Genomic DNA, 25,988 nt, shown 5'->3' with positions numbered 1-25,988 from the left:
TTGGGGCTGGTTATCGCATGTTGTGTAGCAGACAGTACTGTAAAATGATCCTTAGAAAGTCTATCTATGGTCTCAGATTCTAAAACGGTCGTCTACTACAATAAAATAAGATGTACATTGTACGTAAAAGAGGATGTCTATATTTGTCAGAAGTTCTTACTCAAGTCTAAGGAAAAATGGCAATAAATGAAACTAAATTGGGGGATTTGTCTGCTTTGGGGATAATTCCTTGTTATAAAAGCTTATAAAAAAACATCTTTGGTCCATGCTCAAACCCATGACTTGGCAAAACTTTGGCTTCACAAGTAAACTCAGAGACAAACACCCAGATAGTGAACACAGAGGCCATTTCTTTGCACACAGGGGGAGCTACACAGGATTTACACATCTGACCTGCTTGAGGGAACTAAATAAAAAAAAGCATTCATAGCTCTGATCAGTGAAAAAAACCCAATATCGAAATGAAACTAGGTCCGCATTTAAGACATAAAAAAGTTTAAAAAAAACAAAAAACTATGTCACAAAGTACGCATAAATAATACTACAGGAGCATTCATGGCCTGATTAGAATAGTTTCTGTTTAAAGGCCAGAAGAGAGATGGGGATCTGCTTGGTAAATATGCCTTGTCACGTTTCAAATGGTCCACATCACTGACTGGGGGTTTCATGTATACTGTAATGCTGCTTAAAAACAGCTCAGTTCCATTTCTTCCAAAATATGTAAATTGTGAAAAAAAGCAAAATGGGAAGCTGTCATTTTCAGTAGAAAAATGTTGCATTAGTATAGTAAATGATAAAAGCAAACGGACATTTGAATGCTCCAATGAATTAAGTGTTAGCTAAAGTAGAGACAAGGTTTATGTTGAGGATTACAGCCCAGACAAGCAGCACAATGAGGGACAAATCAGAGCATTTGGTGGAAACAAAATAGACACAGCCCCAAAATCCTTTGGTTTCTGTTAAACAGAATTAGCCCAGATCCTGAATGTCCCATCCAGGAAATGGTTTCCCATCCTTTATCGCACACACACGCACGCACACACAACTGATAATCCCAGAGGGAAGAGTCTATATGGCTGTGGCAGCCAAAGTGACTTAGCTACAGAGCTCAACATCTGTTTCCAGTTCCAAGTTCACATGGCTCGCTGCATCAACAGTTCCAGGTAATGCAAGCCTGGCTGGGGTCTTATGAAAACTGACCGTTTCTGATGAACGTGTCAGCATAAGGGTGTGTGAGTGAGTGAGTGAGTGAGTGAGTGAGTGTGTTTGTGTGTGTGAGAGAGAGATCCAAAGAGGGGGTGGGGTGGGAGGGGGGTGACGCTGAATGTTCTCACCACTATTCCAGCAGTGCATGAGCGACGATCGCCTTCTAGGAAAGGCAACAAAAATATGGCACACTTGGAGAGAAAGAGAGAAAACAGCGAGAGAGGGAGGGAGGAGTAGTGTTTTCATGTTTTCACTCTAAGCCATACCTTCATGGGAGAGTACCACAGCTTCTTGTTACTATAAGTCCTAACTCTTGTGATGCTCCCTGATGTAGCAAGGCTCATGCCAACATCTCACATTGTCGAGGGGGGTTAGGGTGGGGGTTGGGGGGGTTGTTGCCATGTATAGTAACAGAGGTGGTTGCGTGACAGGATGGGGGTGGGGGGTGTGTGACACCTCATCAGCAACCGCATTGGTTTCTGTGGGTTTCTGGCCTCACTTGCAAAACAGCACCCCCACCCACCCCCTCCTCCCACTCCCACCCCCCCCACCCCTCCATCGGCCAGCTCCTTCAGCTGGAAAGCTCAGTGAGGGTTTATTTTCACGGATGGGGAGTGAAAACAGCCCTCTCTTTGTTTTGGCTGCTGTGCCGTTCCCAGCGGAGGAGGCGCGGGGTCCTGAGGGCTGGGGCCGGCCTCCGAGGGGCCGGGTGAAGGAGGACGGAGGAGAGGGTGGGGGTGGAGGGTGTGTGGGGGGGGTTTCTTGGGGTCCTTCTCACACTGGGTGCGAGGGCAGCTCCAGGAGGGTGGGGGTCGGCGTCTGGGCCAGGTGATGGAAGCCCACCTCGGTGCTATCTGCTATGGTGATGCCCGTGTCCTCCCCTTTCCCTCGCTGGCGACGGATGGCACTGAAGTAGGCATTCATCAGCTGCATGATCTCAGTCAGCTGTGACAGAGAGAGAGAGAGAGAGAGAGAGAGAGAGAGAGAGAGAGAGAGAGAGAGAGAGAGAGTCAGATGGGTGGCTGTCTCAGTGTCTGTCTGGCATTGTCACAGGAGGGTGGGGAGGGATGATGTCATCCAGCTGCTGGAACAGACTGAATCCCCCAGAAACAGTCAGAGGATGATGTTCCTTGGCACGTTGTGGAGGACACACACATGCGCACATACACACACGCACACGCACACGCACACGCACACGCACACGCACACACACCTCATCAACAAAAATAGCATTTCGTATGAGCGGATATTTCATCGCTTTGTCATGTTGTTCAGCTGCTGTTGTAGAAAAAAGGGAGGGCACAGCAGAGTAGTTCATTTGTTTATCTGTCTCCTTGGTGGACATGTCTGCCAAACCGCCATACACCACCGTGACCGTTACCCTTGCTCCAGTCCTGCTAATGCTTGCCTAAACATGATGTGAGCACTGACTAAAACATTACCCTAGCTTCAACCCTCACCTACTCCCTAACTTTAACTGTAACCCTTGAATCAGCAGCTAATCTTGCCCTCACCCTTAACTCCAAGCCTGACCATAATCACCCCCTGCAAATCCGCTCCCTCTCAGACTCCCTGCCCAATTTGCTCAAAACCCTGCACATTTATGACAGAGCTATGTGAGGCCTTAAGTTCATAAAAGTAGGGGCCTTTCTGAGTTGCCCTTCAATTCGCCTGTTCGTCTGCACCAATAAATAAATAAAAGCCACTTTTGTGCCTCACGAGAGATCACAGAGGGATTTTTGTTCCGTGTGGGAAGATGCAAGCAAATCAGCCCAGTGAAAGGCAAGATTTGTTCTCCTCTGAAAAAATGTCTGTTTGGAAGAATATCCGGGTTTCTGAGAAATGTTTTGGCTAATATTTTAATCTAACCACTGCAATAAAACTCACCCCCAGTTGCCATTTAATGCCAGGAAGTTAGACTTTTGGTGGTTAGCATCGGTCGGAGAGCAGGGGCAGGTTGTGTGCTCTCTTTTTAGACCAAATTAATGAGTGTTTTTAAAGTGGGTCACAGAGCTGAGGGGGGGGGGGTTGGGATATCATGAGCAGACAGCGTGCCTCTTTCACTGACTGTGCAGAACGCTGCATGGTGATAAGGCCAGTGGCCCAGCGCTACGCACAAACCAAATCCTGACTACGGTGAAGATAGACTGCACAGACCTAAACTCAATGAAGAAACTGAAGTCAAAGTAATACCTGCTTTCACTTTTACATTCTCCCTCAGCCTCTACTCTCTGTGCTAAACCGGGATATAGACTGCCATACCTTGGTGGTTTCGAACAGCAGATCCCGATCCCCAGCGGTGATCTTGAAGGTGTTGCTGTCGGAGACACCGTAGGAGCAGATCTGGCCATAAGGGAAGGACTCGAGGGCCTCGGCCTCTCCCTGCCGATACAGAGACACTGATGTAGCAGCTACGCCCAGCCACAGCTTCTGGGAAAAACTCCCTGTCGAACTCTGGAGAGAGGAAGAGGGAAGGAAATGTCAGAACAGTTCATTTATCTTCTCTTAACTTTTTTATCCTATTTTACCAGAGGAAGATTTGCTGAGCATACTCTTTCCAATAACACCCTGTTTCACATTTACTCAGTTCTAAACATTTCTACCTGGGGGCTGCTCAGTACAACCACAGTCCTCTACAGCTGGACACTGAGCAGCTCCACCAGAGCAGTTGGGGGTTAAGTGCCTTGCTCAGGAATACCAATGGTGGTCGCCGAAGTAGGGGTCTCATTTGTTTCCCAGCTGTGTTTCAAGCCAGTGACCCTCTGTAACCTCAAACCATTAGACTACCCCCATCCCCAGCTCTCAACTATTCTGAACAAAGAACAAAGTGTTACAGTAAAACTGAAACATGAGCTCACGACACTCACAATATAGAAGTCCACCTCGTAGAGAGTGCATCCAAACCCTGACCACTGGCGTGCGATGGTGAGGTAGGCGGCCATACTGTCCCTGCGGCTGTAGCCGGCCAGACCTTTCCAGCGCTCCACGATGGAGCCCATGACAGCCACCGCCTCCTCCTTCAGCCGACTCCGCAGACGCATGTCCTGCTCGACCTTCTGCTTGTGGGCCGCCGTGGCCGTGTGACTCCACAGCGCCCCCGCCAGGAGGCCGGTGGGGAAGCGCTGCGTCGGGGGGCAGCCCTGAGCCGCCAGCTGGCAAGGGGGCAAGGCCGGGGGGGCGGAGAGGGACATGAGGACACGAGCTTCCACCATGTGACTCGGGAAGAGCTCGTCCAGTGCCGGGCAGGGGGCGTGGGTGCTGAAGTCTCCGATCAGACACTGAAGCCTGAGGGCGGCCAAGGCCTGCAGGTCCTCTTCACAGGCTGGCAGCTGGCCACGCACCACCATCTCATGACACTGCAGCACAAAGACAGACGGAGGGGACAGATGGGGAAGGGCAGACAGGACAGAGAGAAAGAAGGTACAGTCTGTTAGTAACAGCCTCCCTCCCGCTGTCCATCCATTCAACCCCACCCTGTTTTATTTTGTCCCGTAACTCGTTTATAAGAGTCCTCAGGAAAAATGTTCTAATGAACGCAGTGCTGGCTGCCTCTTGGCCCCTCTGCACTGTGGCCAGTGATCTTAGTCATGCTTTTAAAGCATTGTGTTTTATTACAATTGTGGCCTGTAAGACATTAACAGTTGTTAAGTAAAAAACCTAATAATGCAATGAAGCATGAGGAATGAGTCACTGGCAGTGCAGGCTGTTAAATCATATCTCAATATCAACACTTGAATGGTCACTCGTGTCTCACGACATCTCACAAAGAGAGCGCTGCTCCGCCGCCTTTGAGGAGTCGTGTTCTACTCCATTACCTGCTCAAAGAGGAAGAGATACTCGATGCTGTCCACTGATATGCTGTCAGCATCCAACAGGCAGTAGAGCTTGAAACACAGTTTCCACTGGGAGTTAGACTCTGACTCTTTGGTGGAAAAGCTGGATAGTAGAGGGACAGAAAGTGTCAGAAAGAGGGAACAGTGGGAACAAGTATACTGATTTACAAATGGTATACCTAGAATCTCAAGCCTGATGTTAATATCCTGCTATTACATTACCACTATGTGCTATATTGCTGTTAAGTAACTTGGTGGTTTGCTGAGTTTCGTGTTTACCCTGTCACTCAACACTGTGAGGACACAGACGCCCACGCCTGTTAGAAAAACACACATCCCTTTCATTCCGGCTAGATGCCTTATCGTTAAGTTTGGGACTTTGCCTTGTACAAGCAAATTACATCAGCTTCACCTTGGCTATCCAGCGGCTGTGTTGGCTGCTGATAGACGTAGTGACACAAGCCCAGATTCCCAGCAGGGTGCTGTGTTTGACCAACGAGCCCAGGCAAGGTCAACAGTTATCGAGGATACTGGATAACTTTCAGCGTGGGAATTGGACTAGCGAAGATAAATACAAGCTGTTCGCATTCTTCTAGCTGGTGACAAATAGCTTGGATTCCTGGCACAGACGGAGACAAGATGTTTTTATAGCATGTCTGGATGGGCTTTATTGTGTCTGACTTCCTCACGATGTCTGTCTGTTTTACAGGGTGAAGAGTGACATTTACTTTTCAAACCTGGTCAGGATGTCTGCGATGAGAGCGCCGTTCGCCAAGGGCTGCTCCCACAGTGCGTTCTGCTCGTACAGTGCAAACGTGTTCTTGCTGTCTTGCAGGCCCAGCTTCTCCTGCAGCCTCCGCACCACCTGATGAGGGGCAGGGGGAGGAGAGGGGGGGGAGACAGGTGGATAGAGAGAGGGATATATTCTAAGGGTGAGACAAACAGACAAACTGTGCGATTACCTTACTGTGAAAACATCAATACAACACGTGAGGAAGAGAAAAGGTGTGTTATAAGGTAAAATACAGATAAATGCACTCAAACCTCATTGGCAGTAGTGTGTGAGCTGATGTAGAGCTGGCAGGAGCCGGGGCCAGGATAATGCACGGTGCACAGCATCTCCTGCCTGCTCATCAACATCTGGATCTCCTCCCAGGATGGCACACAATCCCGACACTTGGTCTTCTCTAGGGCCTCACCGATGAATGACGCATAGTTATCCATCTCAGACTCAGGACTCTGGCTCTGGATCCTGCAAGGCAGAGAAGGGAAAACACAGGAGTGAGTACGTGTGTGTGTGTGTGTGTGTGTGTATGCGCTTGTGCATGTACACTTATTTCAACGGCACATTTGCCAGCTAAATGAAAATGTACCATACTTTAAAAGGGAAAAGTTGTTTATGCCTGCGATGTTAATGCTGATCCACAGTCTGTAAAGTGTTATGCTATGATTGTAGCCTTTGCGTCATTCTTTTGATTCAACGGAGTTCTTTATTTTTCTTTGGGCTGGCAATGCTAGAAAGTCAATGAGGCGAGGAATGACAAATGTTCTCACTTTAGCTCTTAGGGACTTAAAAGGCTCAACATCCCTCAATCCTTCAAAGAAAAGGAAAAAGGCAAAGAAAACATGTTTGACTTTGGGCAGCGCACGGAACAGGAAAAGGTGTTTCCGCTCACGTGAACCGGAGTGACCTGCCACTTCCTCCCAGTGGAGTGTCCAGGGGAGGTAAGTGTGTGTGCGCGTGTGTGTGTGTGTGAGAGAGAGGGGACACAAAAGGCGGGGAACAACACACGCCGACTGGGGCATGAAATCTACAGCAACACCTTGCAGAGTGTGAAAGGTGTGAAATACAACATGACGGAGTTATGAGCTCAGCCCTATATAAACACAGAGGGAAAAAAAAAATAGGAAGGAAACAATTATACTCCAGCGTTCGTCCCAAAATACACAAAACAGAGAACAGAGGGAGAGAGGCGAATGAGAGGGCCTCAAACTTTCTGCCAGACAGAGAGAGGCCCTCTCATTCCCTCCGATGTCTCTCTCTCTCATGACTACATGGCCACAGGGTGGGTTTTGTCCTGCTGAAACATAATTAGGAATGTTCCACTGAGTCTGTGTGATCCTTCTTCTTCTCTTCTGCTCCCTTCACCCCTCTCTGCTCTTTTCTCCTCTCTCCCCGCCTCTTCTCCTTTCTTTCTTCCTTCCACCTCTCCTCCACCAACGCAGAGCTTATGGTCTATTCTCTCTGACTGTAGACATTCCCTGGGGGTTTGTCAGGGCACTGGGGGAGCAGGGGAGGGGGGTTTCTGGGCCCGCTGCCCGGCTCCAGTCCCCAGCTCTGCCCAGCTGCAGCTTCAGCACTGATCCACAGAGCGAGAGAGTGCGTGAGAGCGACGGCAAGACATATCAAACACACACACACACACACACACACACACACACACACACACACACAGAGGCAGCGAGTTCCAGGGAGTTATGCCTCGGCATTGCATGCAACTGTTCCATTAGCTTGGGGGGTGATTCCGAGTACAGACATATAGATAGAAAACTGTAGCGGTTTAATGGCATGGCGTTGGAGAGAAAATCTGGAGCAGGAGATTAGCACTGCTAATATAGCTTAGATTAGCATGCCGGACAGAGGGGCTAATTCAGACCTGCAAATCCAGCCCTAAAACACTGGATCTGTCTGGGGGAACACTAACAATGTGAGGGCATATCACGCTACTATATCTAAACTGGCGGTTAGCAGGGCCGGCGCCTGCTTTTTGTCCGCTGTCTAGACCCTGTGTTTTCCCTGCTACTACAGACTGCTGGTTCACCTCCGTCTCCCAGCCCTCGACCTCTTCTCCCTGGCACCCTCCTCCACCAGCAGCAACTGGCCTCTGCTCTACTGCCGCATTCATGTCATATTGGCAGAAGTGGAAGAACAGGATGACATCTTGTTTGTACAACTTGGAAGTGTTCACGTGTTTAACTCCTTGGAGCACCCACATGCAAAATCATTATATTTACAAATTTCATACATACACACTTCCACAATTCGTGACACCAGGTGGGAGATATCAGAACCCACAAAAAAAAAATCCCACATCCTCCTTGTAATTACCACTAGGAGGCTGACGTGAACGTTTTTCCCCAGTCGGTAGGTCATATTTACAGTAAATCCAACCATAACATGAAAATCAGTGTAAGACTGATGCTGCACTCACGTCACATGGGGAAGCTGGGAGATACAAGCTTCCTGCTTGAAAATCGCATTCACATCAGCTTTCAGGTCATAAATACTACACAACTCCTCACTGAATTTTCAATTTGAGGTTGACATTGCAATGTTTGGCATGCTGTAAAACATTAAATCAAATGTATCACTCACTGACCACGTGCTGATCTGGGACAACCAAAGCCTACAGAAAAATTCAGTCATGGTGTCTCAAAGGCTTTAAACAAGTTTGAATGCGTGACCACTTCCAAGTCGTTGCTTTTAACCATCGCATCATCCGACAGATATTCCCATATGATGTGAATCACACAATCCTAATTGAGTCTGCTTCCCCCTGCACCGTGTGAGTGTGTCTCACCTCTTGAGGTGGAATCGCAGGTACTTGAGCACGGTGGGGCCGGGCAGGAAGGTGCAGCTCATGCAGGTGAGGAGCTGCCAGTAACGGAGGTGCGCGGCAGTGTGCGGGGCGGGCGTGCAGCTGGTCTGCTTCACCAGCTGGCAGTAGACCTCGTCGCGGAGGGGCCGCAGGTCCAGGCAGGTCTGCAGCACGCCCTGGATGATGGGCACCGGCTCCCGCGCCGACTCCAGCTGCTGCAGGCAGTTGAAGAGCTTCACCGCCTCCTCGCGCACCGAGCCGTAGCCTTTACCGCTGTGGTCTGGGAGGAGGAGGAAGAGGAGGAGGGTTGAAGGAGGAGGGGAGGAGATGTCGACAGAGTTGGCGTGGAATGCGTCTTAACTGCTTTGGATTTTTTCTACTTGTGCATTGATAGGGTTAGGATAGATAGGGTTTTTTTACCTCTTTGGGAAATTTGTGTGATGATAACATTTTGTCAGTGAGTTGCAAAAAATACTGTTGTAATACTACAGCTGATACACATCTAATCAGTTTAATCTCAATATACTTTAGTCACAGAATCCAGGTTGCATCGACACAAATCACAGTATGGCTGCGATTATTTTCATTGTCGATTAATCTGTCGATTACTTTCTCGATTAATCGATTAGTTTGGTCTATAAAATGTCAGAAAATGGTGAAAAATGTTGATCAGTGTTTCCCAAAGCCCAAGATGACGTCCTCAAATGTCTTGTTTTGTCCACAACCCAAAGATATTCAGTTTAATGTCATAGAGGAGTAAAGAAACCAGAAAATATTCACATTTAAGAAGCTGGAATCAGAGAATTTTGACTTATTTTTCTTAAAAAATTACTCAAACCAATTAATCGATTATCAAAATAGTTGGCAATTAATTTAATAGTTGACAACTAATCGATTAATTGATTAATTGATTAATCGATTAATCGTTGCAGCTCTAAATCACAGCATTACAGATTACGTGTGACCTTGGCATTAAGTGTCACTCTGTCTCACTGAGGAGCTTGGGCTTGCAGAATCATTATCATCTCCTAAATCATTTCTTAAAATAGTTTTCTACAGACTTGCTCTTATGTGATGTCTTTTATCCTGCTACTTACAATCCTTACTACTTCACTGTTCTTATCCTCTATTCTTATGTTTTTATCTTGTGGTTTGTTCCTGTTTTTACTTGCTTCAATTAAGCAACAAGCCAAAAGAGGTTGTGGTTTATAGTGACCCGTGTTGCATCGTGCCCAACAACGCCTCTTAGCCACTCTAAAATCACTGTAAATCACAGCCTCAAGTGGCTTATGGTTCTATTTTTCTGCCTAGCAATATAGTCCTTCAACAGTAGCTACATAAAGTGGCTGCTAAGTGCACATAAGTATCGGTATGAGTGGTGAATTTTGGTTAGCACATTAATATTTAAATTAACTGTTAAAGCAGTCAAAGGTCAAACGCTTCAAATGTGACTCAGCCAATCAGAACAGAGGACCGGACCTATCTGTTCCATAATTTAGTTTATGAGTATGCTGTCTGTTTATATTTGATTGTTAAAGCACTCGGTACACAGTGCTTTAAAAAGTGCTATACAAATCAAGTTTATTATTGTTGTGATTTTTACTTGTAACTTCACACACAGTTGATATGACAGTGTATGATGTGCAAATGTTAAAGTGCTTACATGTGTGCTCCAGGCTGCCGTAGGGGAAGGGCAGCAGAGGGGCGTACAGCGGGCCCTGGGTGTACTTCAAGATGGGGTTGTGCTGGTAGATATGCTCCACTACCTCGGGGTTGAACTTATTCTCCTAAAGGAAATGAGGGAGAAAAAAAATGATACCATAAACGATACCATCAATACACAGTGAAGAAGAACATACTTTCATATGCCTTCAATATGCCTGAAGCCAGCCTGGAATCAGGTCAGTGAGTGGGTGATTGAGCGTGTGTGTGTGTGTGTGTGTGTGTGTGTGTGTGTGTCTGCCAGGGGTGACTGGGGTCAATTTGACCAGGGTCACAATTCAGCTCTGGCAACTTTCAAAGAAGCGGGAAGGTCAAGTGATGACCCAGCAAACCACACCAGCATGACTGACACATATATTTTATGCGCTGGTGTCAAAGAGTTTACTGTGCGTGTGTTTGTGTGTTTCGCTGCCGATGTGGGTAGATGCCTCCCAGCGGTACAGACGGCTTCCACGCTACTGCCCTCCAGCACCTGTTGGTCATTAGTAATGTTGCCACTGCTCTGGCTCTCTCCTGTCTCTGCACCCCCCCCCCCCCCCCGCCCCCACTCCCTTTCTCCCTTTTTCTCTGGCTACAAGACAAGCCCTCATTCCCCCTCCTTTGTGGGGCAAAGTTGACACATTCTTCTAAAGTGTTTGGTGCGCACTGGTGACAGATCGGCTTGTCTGTTTGAACTGCGGGAATGAGATGTTGCTCTGTGGGCCATGTGGAGCATGGAAAAAGCACGGCACAACACCACACACCATATTCATATACTGTACGTACATGGTTTAGGCCCATAAACAGTCTCGTATTTCCTTTGCCCCCACCCTCCCTCTCCCTTCTCCCTCAGCCACTAAAGCACACACATTCAGAAATTGTGTAAACTGTAATCTGTATGGTGGATATAAGATATAACAGTTGAATCATTAAATTTCCTCTCTCTTCTTCAGATCTTCTGTGTCTACATTTATCTGTTTCACACATGGCCTCCGGCTGTGGGTCCAAGGCTAAAGCTGCAATCCCTGCTCTCCCTTGTGTCTGCGGCAGGGACATGCATCTATGCTCAAAGATAAGCGAGCAGTCCCTTTCACACAAAGGGCTCTACTGTTCATTCTCTCTCTCATTTTGAAGCGGCAGTTATCCTCTGTCCTAATCTCACACTCAAGAGGGAATAGGCCAAGCCTTTTTGAGAAAGTGTGCATGTGTGTAAAAGGAGAGAGAGAGAGAGAGAAAGAAACAGATGGACAGAGAGAGTGAGGGAGACTGTAAAAAGAGAAAGAGTGACAGCGAGTCTTCAGAGGGAAAACCAAAACAGTGAATGAAGGGCATTTTGAAAGCGGGCCCCTCTCTCTTCCACCAGCAAGCTTGGCCCCTCACGGCGGAGCAGACAGGGGCAGGCGGAGCCAGGCAGATTAACCACTTTCTATGAGATTAGAGACTCTCGCTGGGAGATTACGGAGCCTGGAGGCCGAGGAGAGGAGTGCTTATCTGGCCCTGCTGCTTCACGCCAAGCCCTCCTCTACCTCCGCTGCCAAAATGCCCCCTCTGTTCACCCCAGGGGCAGACTGATGCAAGACAAGTCATCTGTCTGCTCAATGAGATTCCAGCACGCCGTGTTCTCTAGCAACCCCTGGTCTAAAAATATGGCTGTCCCTTACTAACACACTGCGCTTACTCCTACCCAGTGTGGAGGTAAAGGGAAATGCATCCGTCCAACACACACCTACTTTAATCTCATAAAGTAAAAACTGCTTAAAATACAACCAACAAGACCGATATAAAAAATACAACCAACAAGACAAATATAAAGTGAAGTCATATGCAAGAGATGCACACTGTGGGTTTAAGTTAGTTTCACTTCTCAAGTGGCAGCATTTATCTATAACTTCATGGTAAGAGTGATGACGATGATGACGAGTGTGTCGATAACGCTTCAGAAATAGATAATGTTTTCATACTAGAAAAGCATGCTTCAGGTTTCTTTGGAACATTAACTGAAACCAGACACACACACACACACACATACCCAATACAGAGTTCATGTGAAAGAGTCACTTCTTGACTTGCAACGCCTCATTTTAGTATTCAGTACCTGCAATTTTAAACTTTTTTTTTTATAATTTTATAATTTTTTTATGTGCTTTATTTTGAAATGACCCTTCTGCTTAAAAACAAAACAAAACAAACAACAACAACATGGCAGGTTTAGTAGTTCAACTCTGCTATTATGGGCCATGTCCTGTCCCAGCGGGGTGGAATAAGATGAGGTAATTCAACAGAGAAAGGCAGAGGAAACTTTGGACTGCCAGCCCCATGTGCCCGTGTGGTTTCCATGGTAACAGAGCGGGAGGGAATAACGTGTTGAGCTGCTGTTTGTGTTTGATGACCCTTATCGCAGGTAGTTTGGGAGCAACCCAGTGTATATGTTTGTGTGTGTGTGTGTGTGTGTGTCGCACCTCAATGTCTCGGATCAGGAGCTGAGTAGGTGTCTCTACCGGCGCTTTGGTGTCAATGACTTTCTGGACGCCGCATGCCCAGTGCACAGCCTCGTTGAAGTGCTTGGTGTACAACTTGTAGCAGTGCTTCCGCCCGTACACTGTGATGCTCCAGTAGCCTGAAACAGACGCAAATAACGTGGATTTCAATGTTAGTGTCACTTCTAATGAAGTTAAATCAGTAGACTTAAAAAATTAAGTAATATGAGATGGTAAGGAATAAATGTTTATATCTTGAAAATACATCTTTTCTTGTCTCTCTCAAAAAAACAAAACAAACAAACAGAAAATAACAGTCCAAAAACAAACTACACTTTGTTTGATGGAGACTGACTGAAAGTATAATTTAAGCAAACAGGGAAGCCTGTTCCAGTGATGTGTGCTCGACATGGGACACCCCACATATCTGGCATGACTCTCTCTCCCCAACTTCCTCTCTCAGTTTCACCGAGGATCAAAGGTCAGCCTGAGAGGAACCTCAGACTACGCCAAAACCAAACAAGAAAAGTCATTCTACAGATGAGTTAGGACACAAGTGTTAAACCCCTCGGTGAGTCTCCTCTTGGACAACCTGCAATAAAAGTGAAAAAAGGCGTGCTTCCTCCTTGTGCACAGGAAGTATTAGACATACCCCAGGCAGCCTGGCCCACGGCTGTTATCAGGCTTTCCTGCTACGTGACTTGGCACCAGATCGCTCTTTGTTTAGTTTCTTGGTGAAGTTCAAACGCAAAAAGAAGAGGGTTTGGGACTGAGATATTGGCCCGGTGGTAACACCATCGCCCACTCTGAACCTGTTGGGTGCTCTTTCATTTACTCTGCTTTAAAGGGACTCTGAGGTTGAGAAAGGAACCCTGAAGGGGAACTATTAGGGTTTCATGGTAACCACCACAGATATACAGGGGAAGTAACTATGTTTCATGCCATTCTTCTGTGACAAATTTCCCAGCGGCTTAAGAGGAACACACGGCTATTCAGCGGTGAAATGGCCAATACAGCCTGTGACAAAGCCACTGTTGAAAGTACACTTCTGTCCAGGAAAGTCCCCAGGCATATTGAGTTAGCAACTGCTATGTTTGGGTTTGGGTTTCTACTATGGTTTGGACATTTTAAGTGGTTGGGTGAAGTCAGCAGGACATAATCCCCACCATTGATAGACAGACAGACAGGCATAGACAGAGGGCGATGTGTCTGAGTAATATAGAGACTCAAAAAGAACCAGTCATCCCCACGTCTCTTCCCGTACAACAACAGACTTTCCTCTTTATTCTCTCTTTCTCTTGTTTCTCCCATCCCAGCAAGGGAAGGGAGATGCCCCCGCTGATTACTCAAATGTGAGGTTTCCAGACCAACCTTAGAGCCACGTTTTGGCCCTAACACAGCTGGGGCTTCCCAAACTTACTCAGAGTTACAGTGCTCATGGGAAGGGAAAGGGGACCGCAAGCCCGTCACATACGAATCAAAAAACCCCAAACAACTTCCTTGGGATCTTTCAAACTGTTTGATCACTACACCGCATAGGGAATCAAGGGAATTAACACAGGTCTTACTGGAGTCTAAACAGAGTTTATGGGCAAGTATACGTGACTGTGAGTCAGTGTGTGTCAGACCGTCTGCGTATGCGTATGTACATGTATGTGTGTGCGTGTCTCGCTCACCCGTCTCCTTGTAGGTTTGTTTGTCTGGCCAGATGACGGAGCAGAGGTTGGTGAGGACCAGGGTGCCCAGTCTGCGGGCTCCTTTCTCTGGTCCGCTGTAGTAGTCCAGGGAGTCCTGGCTCAGCATAAACCAGTAGCGACGCTGCTTGATCCAGCTGCCGCGCACCTCCCTCAATAGCCATCCTGCAAATGAGATACACACACACATACACACAGGTGTCATATGACAATTTTAAAATAACTAACATATACTCTAAGGCATGCTATTGTGGGTCCCATACATTACTGGCCTGACAGTGAGCTGCAGACCTCAGTCACATAAGACTAGTAAATAGTTTGAAGTGTTTGTTTTCACCTGCTTGGAGAACCAGATGGGCGGAGTCTACCACATAAACACCATTCAGATAGTGTCAAGTATGTTAATCACAGAAAAGCATTCTAAACTGACTTCAAATACTTTCTGGCACTCACTGTATTGTGCTATGTGCCAAAGCCCCATGCATCTGGCACCTGAGCAAGTTACAACACACCATGAAAAGCATTTGTCTAGGAGGTGGGTAGGCTAGTCAAGAAGCTACTAGACTAGTGCTGCCACATGTGCAAAAAAAAAGTTTAAAATCCATGTCTTAACTAAGAATAATCCTCATGGCATGTAATTGTCCATAAAGTTTGTTGCAATCTGTGTGTGTGTGTGACTGTACCTCGTTGGGGTGAATACTTGGGTTAATTAGACCAAGCTAAACATAATCACTGAGGGGGGGAGACCTTAAAGATCCCTATAACACGAAGCCGGTTAAAAATACAGTCAGCTAATGGCATAGGCATTAAAGCCTGCATGCAACCAGCATAATTACCACTTTAGAGGTTAAGAGAGTGAGAAAGAGAGAGAGGGTGAAAGAGAGACAGAGAAAGAGAGAGAGAGAGAGAGACAGACGGAGAGAGCACTGCAGACATGATTTGTCATTAACACTCGGGGAGAGGAGAGGGAGCAGAGAAGAGCAGTACAGAGAGAGGAAGCCAGAGACATTCTGCAGGCCTGCCCCCCTCCCTCAGCAAGCCCCCTGTCCCCCATAGCACCCGTCGGGCTGCAGCTCTCAGGCCTGTCCCGAGGCCCTGCCAAGCCTGGCTCTAAATGCAGGATTGTTGTGCTCACAGAGTCCTGGGGGGAAAAATCTGCAACAGCCCTGATCCACAGTTCCCAAACCCTGGAGAACGCACCCCCTCCCCCTTCAGCTATGTGTGCAAATTGTTCCTAATAAATATTTAATCTCACAGTAGATAAATAAACCAATTTGGCTGAGCCCCGGCCAGATGCTGCTTGGAGAGGCAGGCGGAGAGGCAGAGAGACGGATGGGGGAGAGGGTGAAGAGTCCTGGTGAGGGGTCAGAGTTCATCCAGAGGGCTGATGGGGAGGCTGGCAGAGGGCCTGGCAGGCCACCTGGCTGGGGCTATCGGCGGGGGCAGGGCAGCGCTATACACTGGAAGTCTGCCAGTGGTGGGGTGACTCTGTGTGTGTGTGTATGTGTGTATGTGCTTGCGCCTGCATACTTGCGTGTGGTTTTATAGAAACAATCAGGCCGTGTACCTTCAGCTTCCTACCCCTGTGAGAACAGCTATGACGCCACGCCAGCATCACAGCTTCCTCTGTGGTTAGCAAGCTGCAAGCCACCTGCCAGCCAGCGCTCATTTCGGCTACATCTTTCTTCCCTCTGCTCCCTCACTCTCTCCCTATTTACTTTCATCTCCCCCACTTCTCTGCTCCCTCCACGTTTTCTTCCTCGCCTCAAAAGTGGTTTTCCCAGGCAGCTTCACGTGCAAAGCTCCCACTGCCTCCGCTCCTCCAAAATTAAGAGGAGGGAGGAGGGGGCGAAGGCTCACCCTCTTGGGCTATGTTTCCTGTTTCAGAATGCCTCTATATGATATAAGTGGCAGGCTTGAACCCACCATAAACCAACCCAATATAGCCCAAAGCAGAAACCCTGGAGGTACTTAACACCACATCAGAAGGGAGCAGCATCAAAACCCGACGTGAAATGGATAAATAAAACCCATGAGGTAAGTCGGGCTGGGCTTGCTGACAGACTGGCTGTGGGAAGGGGGAGGCAGACAAGCCGGCTGGGGGAGAGAGGCAGGGAGAGCGGGCTTGTGTGCTACCTTGACACCTCTGTCGCCAACACAGGATGTCCTGCAGCTGCTGCTCTTTTTGGGAGCTTCAAGCGGTGAGATAAGGAAGGGAAACAGAAGAGACACAGAAAGAGAGAGAGAGAAAGATACAGCGAGAGAGAGAGGAGCAGCAGAGTCCCGGGACCCCCTGCACACCCCTCCCATGGCCCCCCATCTGGATCCCATCTCTGTGGCCTGCTAATGTCTCCCCTGGGGGCCACGGCTCGCCCTTAATTTGTTTCATTTGTGACCCCTGACCTCCAACGCCCTGCCCCCTCAAACACAGATTGAGCAAACAATCTCTCTCTCTCTGTGCATTTCCATCTCCTCTCTGTAAGCTTTCTGTCTCTCTGTGGCTACCGAATGTTTCTCCATGGACTTGTAACTAATGTTCAAAACAACACAACTGCTGCAAATAAACAGACATCTCGCTTTAGAGTGTGACACCCACACAATCTGAAAAATATGGTCTGCAAGCTATTACAAAATGAGTTTTAGCATTAAACTAAAACACGCTCATTCTCAGTTCATGAACAGTCAGGTTCCATAATTGGCAACATCTTGCTTTGATTTTGTAAACATACTCCAAAAAGTCAAACACAATTATGACAATATGACCCATTTGCCCATTTTACCTTAACATCAATGTTACTACAGATTTATCAGGCCAGCTAATGTTGTCAGATGACTGTCTATAAATTCATATGTTGGCATTTTAACAATGCAAAATGAAAATATCATTGTAAAGCCTTTGCATGCAAAACAGTAAAAGCTTTGAAGTTGGACAGATGTGTATTTTTAACAACAAAAAATAAATTAAAACTAAAGCTTTTCTCAAATTGGAGAGAATAGTATTTTTATTAGAATTAAACCTTTCAGATCAAGCTTAACATGATTATAACATGAGCTCCTCGGAGTTCTACTTTTTTTCTCCCTTTAGATGAAACAGAGCCAGGCAGAAACAGCTGGGGGTATTTCTGTGTAATGGAACTGCAACTGTCATTTACTGGAGCATGAGAAGATCTAGATCATCTGAGGAGAAGTTCAGTTTAACTGTAAATCAACAAAGATACATCAATAAACCAATGTCAACATCTATTTCTGTTACCGCATCATGCCCATGACTTTTACAACTTATCCAGCCTTCGTCAGTCTCTCCCTGCAATGTTGGTGGCCTATTTTAGACAGCAGGGGGGCATTGGCCCCTTGTAGCCTCAGGATGTCCCATTGCCACGCCAAACAAGGGGACAGGCCCTAATGGAGGTGCTCTTGAAAACATATCCCTGCGCACAACACAGAGCAATAAGAGAAAAAGGGAGCGGGATTATCTAATGTCCTGAGGCGTCCTAGTGTTGTGGCTGCAAGAGTCGGGGTGGTGGATGGAAGGGGGTGTGGTGCAAGAGTTGAAATCTTGAGTGACAGTCTCGTCAGTGGCCTAGGGAAAGTAGCTGTCCTCTGTTTGGGAGGGATTGTGCCTCCCCTCCACCCTGCTCCTCTCCTCCAACAGCAGGACAGGGACAGAGGGCAATAGAGGGGGGGGGGGGGGGGGGGCTGCTAGCCAAGGGTGCATGGTAACTGCTGTCATAATTAGGCGATCCGACTGCCGCCATCCCAAACAGGACGTAACTTATCCAAGCGCTGGCATTTTACTGCTCTGTTTCAGTAGCAGGGGAAAAAAATTCACACAGGAATAGCCTATGAGATCATTCCTCAAAAGCATCGGACACGCAAGACAGCGCTCCTAATGCCGGTAGCCGTCATTACATGAACACAGGGAGCAGGGGGGAGAATGCGAGCAGCTGTGGGCCACATGTGGTCAGAGAGGGGTTGGCTGCAGTGCGATAGTACAGCATGGGGTTGTGACAATACTTATTTGGGTAGAATTAGGCTAATTAGTTAATTAATATTTATTATTAATATATAATACAACCTTCCCCCGCAATTACCTTATTATTCAACTGATCAACAAAGCTAACTACTGTCGCACAGCTGATCATAGCAGGTAGATGCATCCAGTCTCATTGTATGTGCAAAGCGGACTCACCTTTGACCAGCAATTCAGGGTCTTCCTCCAGGCCCATCTTATTCTTCTCAATGATCAGACTCTTCATCTCGTCAGAAGCCTCTGAGACAGTGTGCCTGTGTGGCAGAGCAGAAAGAGAATGTAAATAACCCTGTTTCCCTCTCTACTCGAGCCTCCTCCTGACTACTCCCTCCCATTTGACAGCCAATTGGCCCAGAGACGGGGGTGAACCCCCCTCGTATGACACTGTGCCAACTACAAGCCCCTCCGACACCCTTGGTTAGAGGGGTGGGGGGTTAAAGAGGGGCGACTGGAAGAAGTGCCGTGAATATCTCCCCTCCAGCGTCCTCCCGCTTTCCCTCCCTAGCAGCGCGCAAGCACACACAAACACACACACACACACACACACTTAGATACATACCACGCCACTGTGGACAGCTCGTCTCTCTTTTATCACTTTGGCTGGCGAGCCGAGCAAGGGACTGAAAATAAACGTGACAGAGCGACGCCGGCCTGACTCCCAGCCAGCCAACTCATGCCGGTCAGAGGAAGACGGAGAGTTCAAGAGGTCAAAGCCTTGGATAGTTAAAACCATAAAGTAAAACTTCTGTAAATCTGCTAAACCACTGTTCTTTCGTTCCCTCTTAAATGCCTCACTATCACGTCTGCAGCTACCACCACATACAGTGACGCTTCGACATCTGGTCAGGCAATGTTGTGGATGAATTCAGACATTGTTATCTCAGGCCAAGGCCCATTTCCAGCCCATTAGATTGTTTAGCGGGTTTATCTCTCCTCATTTATTTACCTAATTACTCGTTTATTTTCTCTATTTCCTGGGTCTAACTAGCATGTGAGGTATGAGTGACAAACCCCTCCTTCCTTCCTCTCCTCCTCCTGAGAGCACTGCTCAGGAAATGACTCCAGCCAGCCTCCCTCCTTGGCCTCTAGTTACCTACTGCTTGGCCAGCTGATTTATGCCGTTATTGATCTGATAATTCCGGAAGGTTCCTCCTTACGGAAGGCAGCAATAATCAATGAGTCTGAATATAGCCTTATCTGCTTTGACTTGGCTTACATGACTGCATGAGCCATTTCCTTTTCTTCAGTCTGTCTGCAGTGACTTGATCTTATCTATACTGCTGTTCATCTAGTTGACCCCTGTGACATTACTTCTGAATCACTGGCCTGTTGTATTGCCTGTGTTAGCATGTGTATGCATGCACGCATACAATTTGGACCCTATATGAGATGCGTTTGCAGTGGCAGATCCCTATGGATTGACATCAGTCTCTAATTTAAGATGATGTGCAGACACACAGTGAAACTCTATATGGTGGACCAGTGTTTATGTATGTGTACAACTCGGCATCACGAGAAACCCAGGTTGAGAAAGAGAGGGTCAGAGTCCTGTCACATTATACTCTGTCTGGCTGTATAACTAAGCCTGCTCGCCTGCCACAGCAGCAACCAAAGGGGACCTCCGGCAGGCCCTGCATCCAAGGATCCCACTTAAAGGCATTAAAATAAACCAAGAAATGTGAGGACGTCTCTTATTTGAGGTTGTTAATAACCCCCGCTACATAAACTGAGACATGCATGCAGACAGACAGACAGAGCTAGCCTATATGCAGCCCAAACAAGACAGGGATTTGATCTATAGAAAACTCAGCCATGACTGGAGAATATAGCCTGGTGTGCAGTGGAAAGGTGAGGGTCTTTATATTCAAAGCCTAGGATTATTTTGTGCTATTGTCCGCAACAGACATGCATCCAAAATGTCAAGAGCAGTGGAAACCAGTTCTGATACGAAGTTAGTTTTGGCCTAAAAACAGTGCTGTTGAACCAGCAGTCTTGTAGCAATAAAAGGGGTGTATTTCAATTTTACAGTTTATTGAGTAGACTATGTGGTACACATGGCAGTCCAACTTGGAAGAATATTCTTGGAGTTCAAAATCACCCTTGGCTCCCGTGCTTGCAGATTTCTAAGAAATGTTGGCAGTTTGCCATACCGCTAGCACAGACAGGATTCAGTTTTTTCAGCCCCTAACTGGTTTGTCCCCGTCTTGTACCTGAAATACAAAGTCAACTTCACTTTCAGGCAGTGAAGTAGAGAGGGAAGAAGGAGTGAGAGGGGGAAAGAAGCATAGGTCCAAACCCTCGTTTTGACCTTTCACAGCACAAACAAGCCTGACCTTCACTTTAAATGCTGCCTTAGCAGAATCAGTGGGACCATTTGTGTCCCTGAACCCAAGCTAATGTCCAACACACAATCTCCCATTGTGACTGGCTGGAGAAAGACAGCACCACATCAAAGTCATGACTTGCTACATCACACACACACACCAACTCTATCAGGTTTGGAGGGAAACTGGTTCCTGAACATACTGTATAGCTACACACACACCACTGCAGTTTTGTGTAAAGAAGACTCAAAAATCCAAGAGTTCAAGAGCTGAGACAACAGAGAGACAATGATTAAAGCGTCTCTTACTTTCAGTGTTTGCAAGTAATGTTTAAACTCTTCAAGACGGAGCACTGTACACAAGGCTAACTATCTGAAGACTTCTCCCAGGCCGGAGGGGTCTTGAAGGCGCAGGGGTCAGGGAGTCAGTGGCTGGCCCCTTTAATGAAAGAGGGAGTATGCAATTGTGGGAGGAAGGTTAAAGGGAGATTCATGGGGCATCCTAGTGCATCAGCGGGCTAAGGAGTCTAACATGTATTGGAACTTTGTGGGTTTGATACTCAATCTCTCTCTCCTGTCTTTTTAGTGACTCTCCACTGTACTGTCTAATTAAATTAAAAATCCCTTCAACATAATTTGCAGAAAGCGGGCTTTGTGCACTACAGCTTGGGGCAAATGTTTGAGCGCTGTTAGATGCGGGGGCTCTGGGATCTCCACAGCTGTCCAGCAGCCCCCCCCCCCCATGCTATCGCCCCCACATTCCCAGAAGCCCCAGCAGAGGCCGTGACGGTGGGGCCTTTAGTGGGCAACTTCCTGTGGAGTGCAGGAAACAATTTGACACGGGGATTAGACAGCATAGAGAACGGAGTGAGTGCACATCTACAGACAGCACCTTCTCTCCCGTCTGTTCCCTGAACTCCACATTACCTACTGCTGAGGGAAGAGGGGGGGGGGGGGGGGAACTTTACTGTCCCACTGTTCAAGTTTCAATGTTTGAAATGATCTGTTGCAAAGCCAGGTATTTCTTGTGCTCTGCGGTTCGGGTCTTGTTTGAGCTGAACATAACTTTTGTGTAATTTAGTACTTTGGGTTAAAAAGAGAAAAGCACAACATGGGAGAAAGGCAAAACATCCTTGCAATTCATTGTTTACGGAAGTGAAGGGGAACACATGGAAAACTTCTGCAGCCCAGATCGCATAAGTCAGCCCAGACCAGCAAATAAAAAAACCCTGCTGTTTGCCCCATATAAATGGGAACCTAACAAAACAGCAGAGAGAAAAGTGGTGGGAATAAGAGAGCCAGAAATGAAAAAAATAGGGTTTGAGGCAGGAAGGGGAAGGATTTGTTGGAGAATTTAAAATACCTAGGCCTATATGATCCCACAAATCTGATTGAATAATGAATTAAGAGCATGTATTTATCTCATGTGTGGTCTTCTGGCCTCTCTGTAGGAGTGAGAGAGACTGTTTATATACACACTGTATAAAGCCAACAAGGCTCTGTCTAGATGGCTGAGTGAGAATGAGGGGACAAATAAAGAGTTGGGCTGCTCAATACTCATCTATCTATCACCGATTGTGACCACTATTAGTTTCTGTGTGCCCTACTTTCACTATCTCACACATACTGTACATCTATTTCATAGTCACACAAACCACAATGAAAATAAAGCAGCAGATCCACCCAATGCAACAGCACATGGGCTACTTGTAAATATTAAAAGAAGATAATGGTGAGTGGGACAGCATTTTGTCTGCAGCCCCATCACAGTGACAATTACGTTGACACAGTTAAATCCACTGAATATGAGCAGCACAATGTGTTGATTAGGCTGCGGCATGTCTGTCTGGTGCTAACTGCTGGAGCGATGAGTAATTGATTTCAGTCCAGGGTCTAATCAAAACGCCGAGATGCTAATTAAAGTTAGAAAAGCAGTGTCCTTGCTCTCGGGCTCGGATGACCGCAGTGGAAACCCTGAGCGCAGACATGTTCCGGCATACAAAGCGGGTCCTCATGACCACAAGATCAGACACGGTTGCAAAAATGACCCTTGCACGGGCACGGATTTATCATCACAGAGAACAAAAATTGAGTTTACAGTCTGAGGGATCAAAAGCAGAGAGACTGGTGTGCAAAAAGGCTCGGTGTCAGTCAAAGGAATGAGCTCAACCAGCCGCCTTTTAGTCAACGTCCAGCTTCATCCATACGTAAAGTTACCCACCGTTTATTAGACATCTGAACAAACACATGATCCACTAACATAGTACAGGCTCCTAGGATAAACATCGCCCTCTGAGCAAACCTTCATTACAAGACATGGAGTGGGTCACAGCACTAAAGACTTAATCACAGTTTCTCTCTGTAGGAATCCATCTCTCTCTCTCTCTCTCTCTCTCTCTCCAGTCCTGAGCCCCATCCCCCTCCCCTCCCCCACAGCGGGCCGGCTGCATGGGCCTCTGGCTGAAGCTGGGCTGGTGGGAAAATGGGAATGTGGTGATTAAGAGTGGGCCTATATGACCTCCCGGCTAAAAATACGCTGTTTACTCAAGACCACTGCCAAGGAATTCTGGACTAGGCAGAGGGGAGAGAAAAAAAAATCGTGTTTTGAGAAAGAGGGAGGAGTGGGGGTGTGTGTGTGTGTGTGTGTTGGGGGGGGGGGACAGGAAGTCTGAGTTTGTGACTCTGGAGGAGAGAGTGCGTGACCAGCGAGACATTTTCATGGAAGAGAGAATAGCTCAGCCCGTTTTAAAAGTTTGAATGATGGCGCTTTATTGGTCAAACTTATTGATGTGAATTCAAACTTTCCATCTTTGCTGATGTTGCAAATAGAGAGACAGCTTGTGATGGTTGGATAGTTGACAGACAGGCTGACAGACACTCAGACAGGCAATTACCAGGGGCCCACTTCTAAGCCTTTCACGCCAACACCCACATTTCATGCATACACACTCTGTCACACACTCACACACTCACACACACACACACACACACACACTTCTAAAACATTGGTCTCTTTGAGTCATTACTGTCTGGCATCCCACACCAAAAAAAGTCTAGATTTTGACAGACAAAGATTGTCAAAAGTCATCCGAGAAGAAGGGGGTCTAATGAGAAGGCAGAAAGAACAACTGATGTGAGAGAGATGGAGAAGCCCTCAAATTGTACACTGTCCTCTTTGTACAGTTTGTACTCTGGCCTGCCCCTGATACTGAAAAGGAAAATGAGAGAGAGATAGACGGAGAGAGAGAGAGAGAGAGAGAGAGAGAGAGAGAGAGAGAGAGAGAGAGAGAGAGAGAGAGAGAGAGAGAGTGTGTTTGGATGAAAAAATAGTGATGATGTAAGAACAATATGAGTGTAAGCACTGCGGGAGGCAGCAAGCGGCTTGGCGTTTTGTGCTGCCAGTGGGACAGACAGAGTCTGCTGCCTGCTACTGTGAGAAGTCTGGGCAAACAACACACAACAAAACAATTACAGGAACCCTGAATAGGTCATAGTAATATCACTAAAATAAAAACATTCAACGAATTGACGAATCTCCTGGTCCCAGCCTTCTCTGATCTGTCTCTATAGTTGCAGTCAACAAATTGAGCTGTTCCTTCATCCCAAAACTGAGTTCAAACAAAACCACTATCAGAAGAAATTCACTGTATTGTAATGTGGTTGGAATTCCCACAATATAAAACTTCAGGTGTCAGGCACTGGCCTTGCAAATGATAAGGTTCATGCGTGCGCAGCCGTAATTGCTGCCATAGAGGCAGGGCACATATCAAAACCTCCATGCAGTGTTAAAATCCAGTTTCAATAATTTATCATTGTACTATACTGTACTAACTGTAAGTAATGCTAATGAAGTTGCTAAATTGCAAGCCAGAATGTGCTTTTCCATTAAGTGTTTGTTTTAAAACCAAAAAACGAAACTACCCAACATGATTCCAATATTCCACCATGTTGCTATACACAAGGGTGAAAATATAAACTAGCTGGTTCTGTCAGGTTCATTGAGAAACACCACAATGTTTTGATCACATCGTATCTATGTTATTGCATCAGAAACACCGACGAATATGACTGTACAAGTGGGCCTGCAGCTATGTTGATGCTTCATGTGCTAATTTACTGAATCTGATTTTCCATTATCAAACTTCTGCTGGAAGAGTCAAAATGGCTTTGAACATCCAGAAAGCTGACAGCCCATAGCAACGTCAGGCCTCCATCACCCCACACTCTCTGGACCAGTGAACACGTGTCTCCACCCACCACTCTACTTTGACAGAGGCTGGCCTATCTCCCTCCTTAACCACATGAGGCATGCAGCATGACGAATTATCCGAGCATTACCATATTAACCTCAGTCTAGTATGACAAACATAAATCCCCTCTAATTCATCACCATCCCATCTAGGCCATTATTCCAACTAATAGTTCAGATTAATGACTCCTTCTGGCCAGTTCAAGGATATGGCCCAATAAAAGCACAAAGTAAATCAGAGCCGTCCGGCCTGTTATGCGAGACTGGAGATGAATGGATGTGGCACCATTTGCTACGTCACAATGCCCTGGCCTGGATTGACTTCCCCCTCTATAAAGCTGAACCTCTGGGCGTGTCCAGTGATTGGCCAGGTAATGACCGAGCGCTACGCTCTCTAATCTCCCCACTCAGTGTGATGATTGCAGCCAGGCTTTTAACACCCCTCCAAAACCAGTAGTAAATCATGCCATGTGGTAGCCTGAGGCCTCCTACACCACTCTGTAGAGGTGACACACACACGCACACACACTTCTAGCATGTCCGAGCCACACCTCTTCTGGGAGTGCTGCTGAGGTGGGGCTGAGTCACCCAGTCCAGTTAGTGCGTCCTCCCTCCTTGCTCCTTCCCTTCCTTCTCTCCCTCAAGAGACAGCATGTCCCATTTGATTGCAGCAGAATGTCTCAACCTCAGCCCCCCCCCACCCCCCCTTCTCCTTTCCTGTTGGAGCTTTCTTCTTGTTGAGAGTTGTTGCAGACTCTCCTCTATTCATTTGATGTGTATGCATAGCCCTACACGTCTAGCTTTGTGACTCACTGCATGTCTGTGCTGTGAGCAGGCAGATATACAGTAGAGATTGTGGGTGAGGGGAAGAGGGGG

The 25,988-nt window shown here is 47.1% G+C and overlaps 1 protein-coding gene across 2 annotated transcripts in view; it reads right to left on the bottom strand.

The window, feature by feature from the left end:
* Positions 1-1,753: 1,753 nt before the first annotated feature.
* Positions 1,754-25,988, bottom strand: part of plekhh3 (pleckstrin homology, MyTH4 and FERM domain containing H3) — a 31,190-nt gene continuing 6,955 nt past the window's right edge. Inside the window, exons 3-13 of one of the 2 annotated variants that reach the window (XM_071530483.1) lie at positions 18,700-18,794; positions 14,493-14,675; positions 12,799-12,956; positions 10,302-10,425; positions 8,621-8,918; positions 6,084-6,291; positions 5,768-5,904; positions 5,022-5,142; positions 4,074-4,562; positions 3,469-3,660; positions 1,754-2,151 (exon numbers count right to left, since the gene is read on the bottom strand). In XM_071530483.1, coding sequence (XP_071386584.1) covers positions 1,981-2,151; positions 3,469-3,660; positions 4,074-4,562; positions 5,022-5,142; positions 5,768-5,904; positions 6,084-6,291; positions 8,621-8,918; positions 10,302-10,425; positions 12,799-12,956; positions 14,493-14,675; positions 18,700-18,794 — 2,176 coding nt within the window. In that variant the 3' untranslated portion in view covers positions 1,754-1,980. The remainder of the gene's footprint in view (positions 2,152-3,468; positions 3,661-4,073; positions 4,563-5,021; positions 5,143-5,767; positions 5,905-6,083; positions 6,292-8,620; positions 8,919-10,301; positions 10,426-12,798; positions 12,957-14,492; positions 14,676-18,699; positions 18,795-25,988) is intronic. The other variant, XM_071530484.1, reaches the window with a different exon arrangement.

Source organism: Centroberyx affinis, unplaced genomic scaffold, assembly GCF_046629955.1.
Source record: "Centroberyx affinis isolate AG114_WGS23_722 - 3 ecotype Tasmania unplaced genomic scaffold, CSIRO-AGI_Caff_v1 ptg001929l_1, whole genome shotgun sequence".
Lineage (NCBI taxonomy): Eukaryota > Metazoa > Chordata > Actinopteri > Beryciformes > Berycidae > Centroberyx > Centroberyx affinis.
This window is presented reverse-complemented; position numbering and strand designations above follow the sequence as displayed.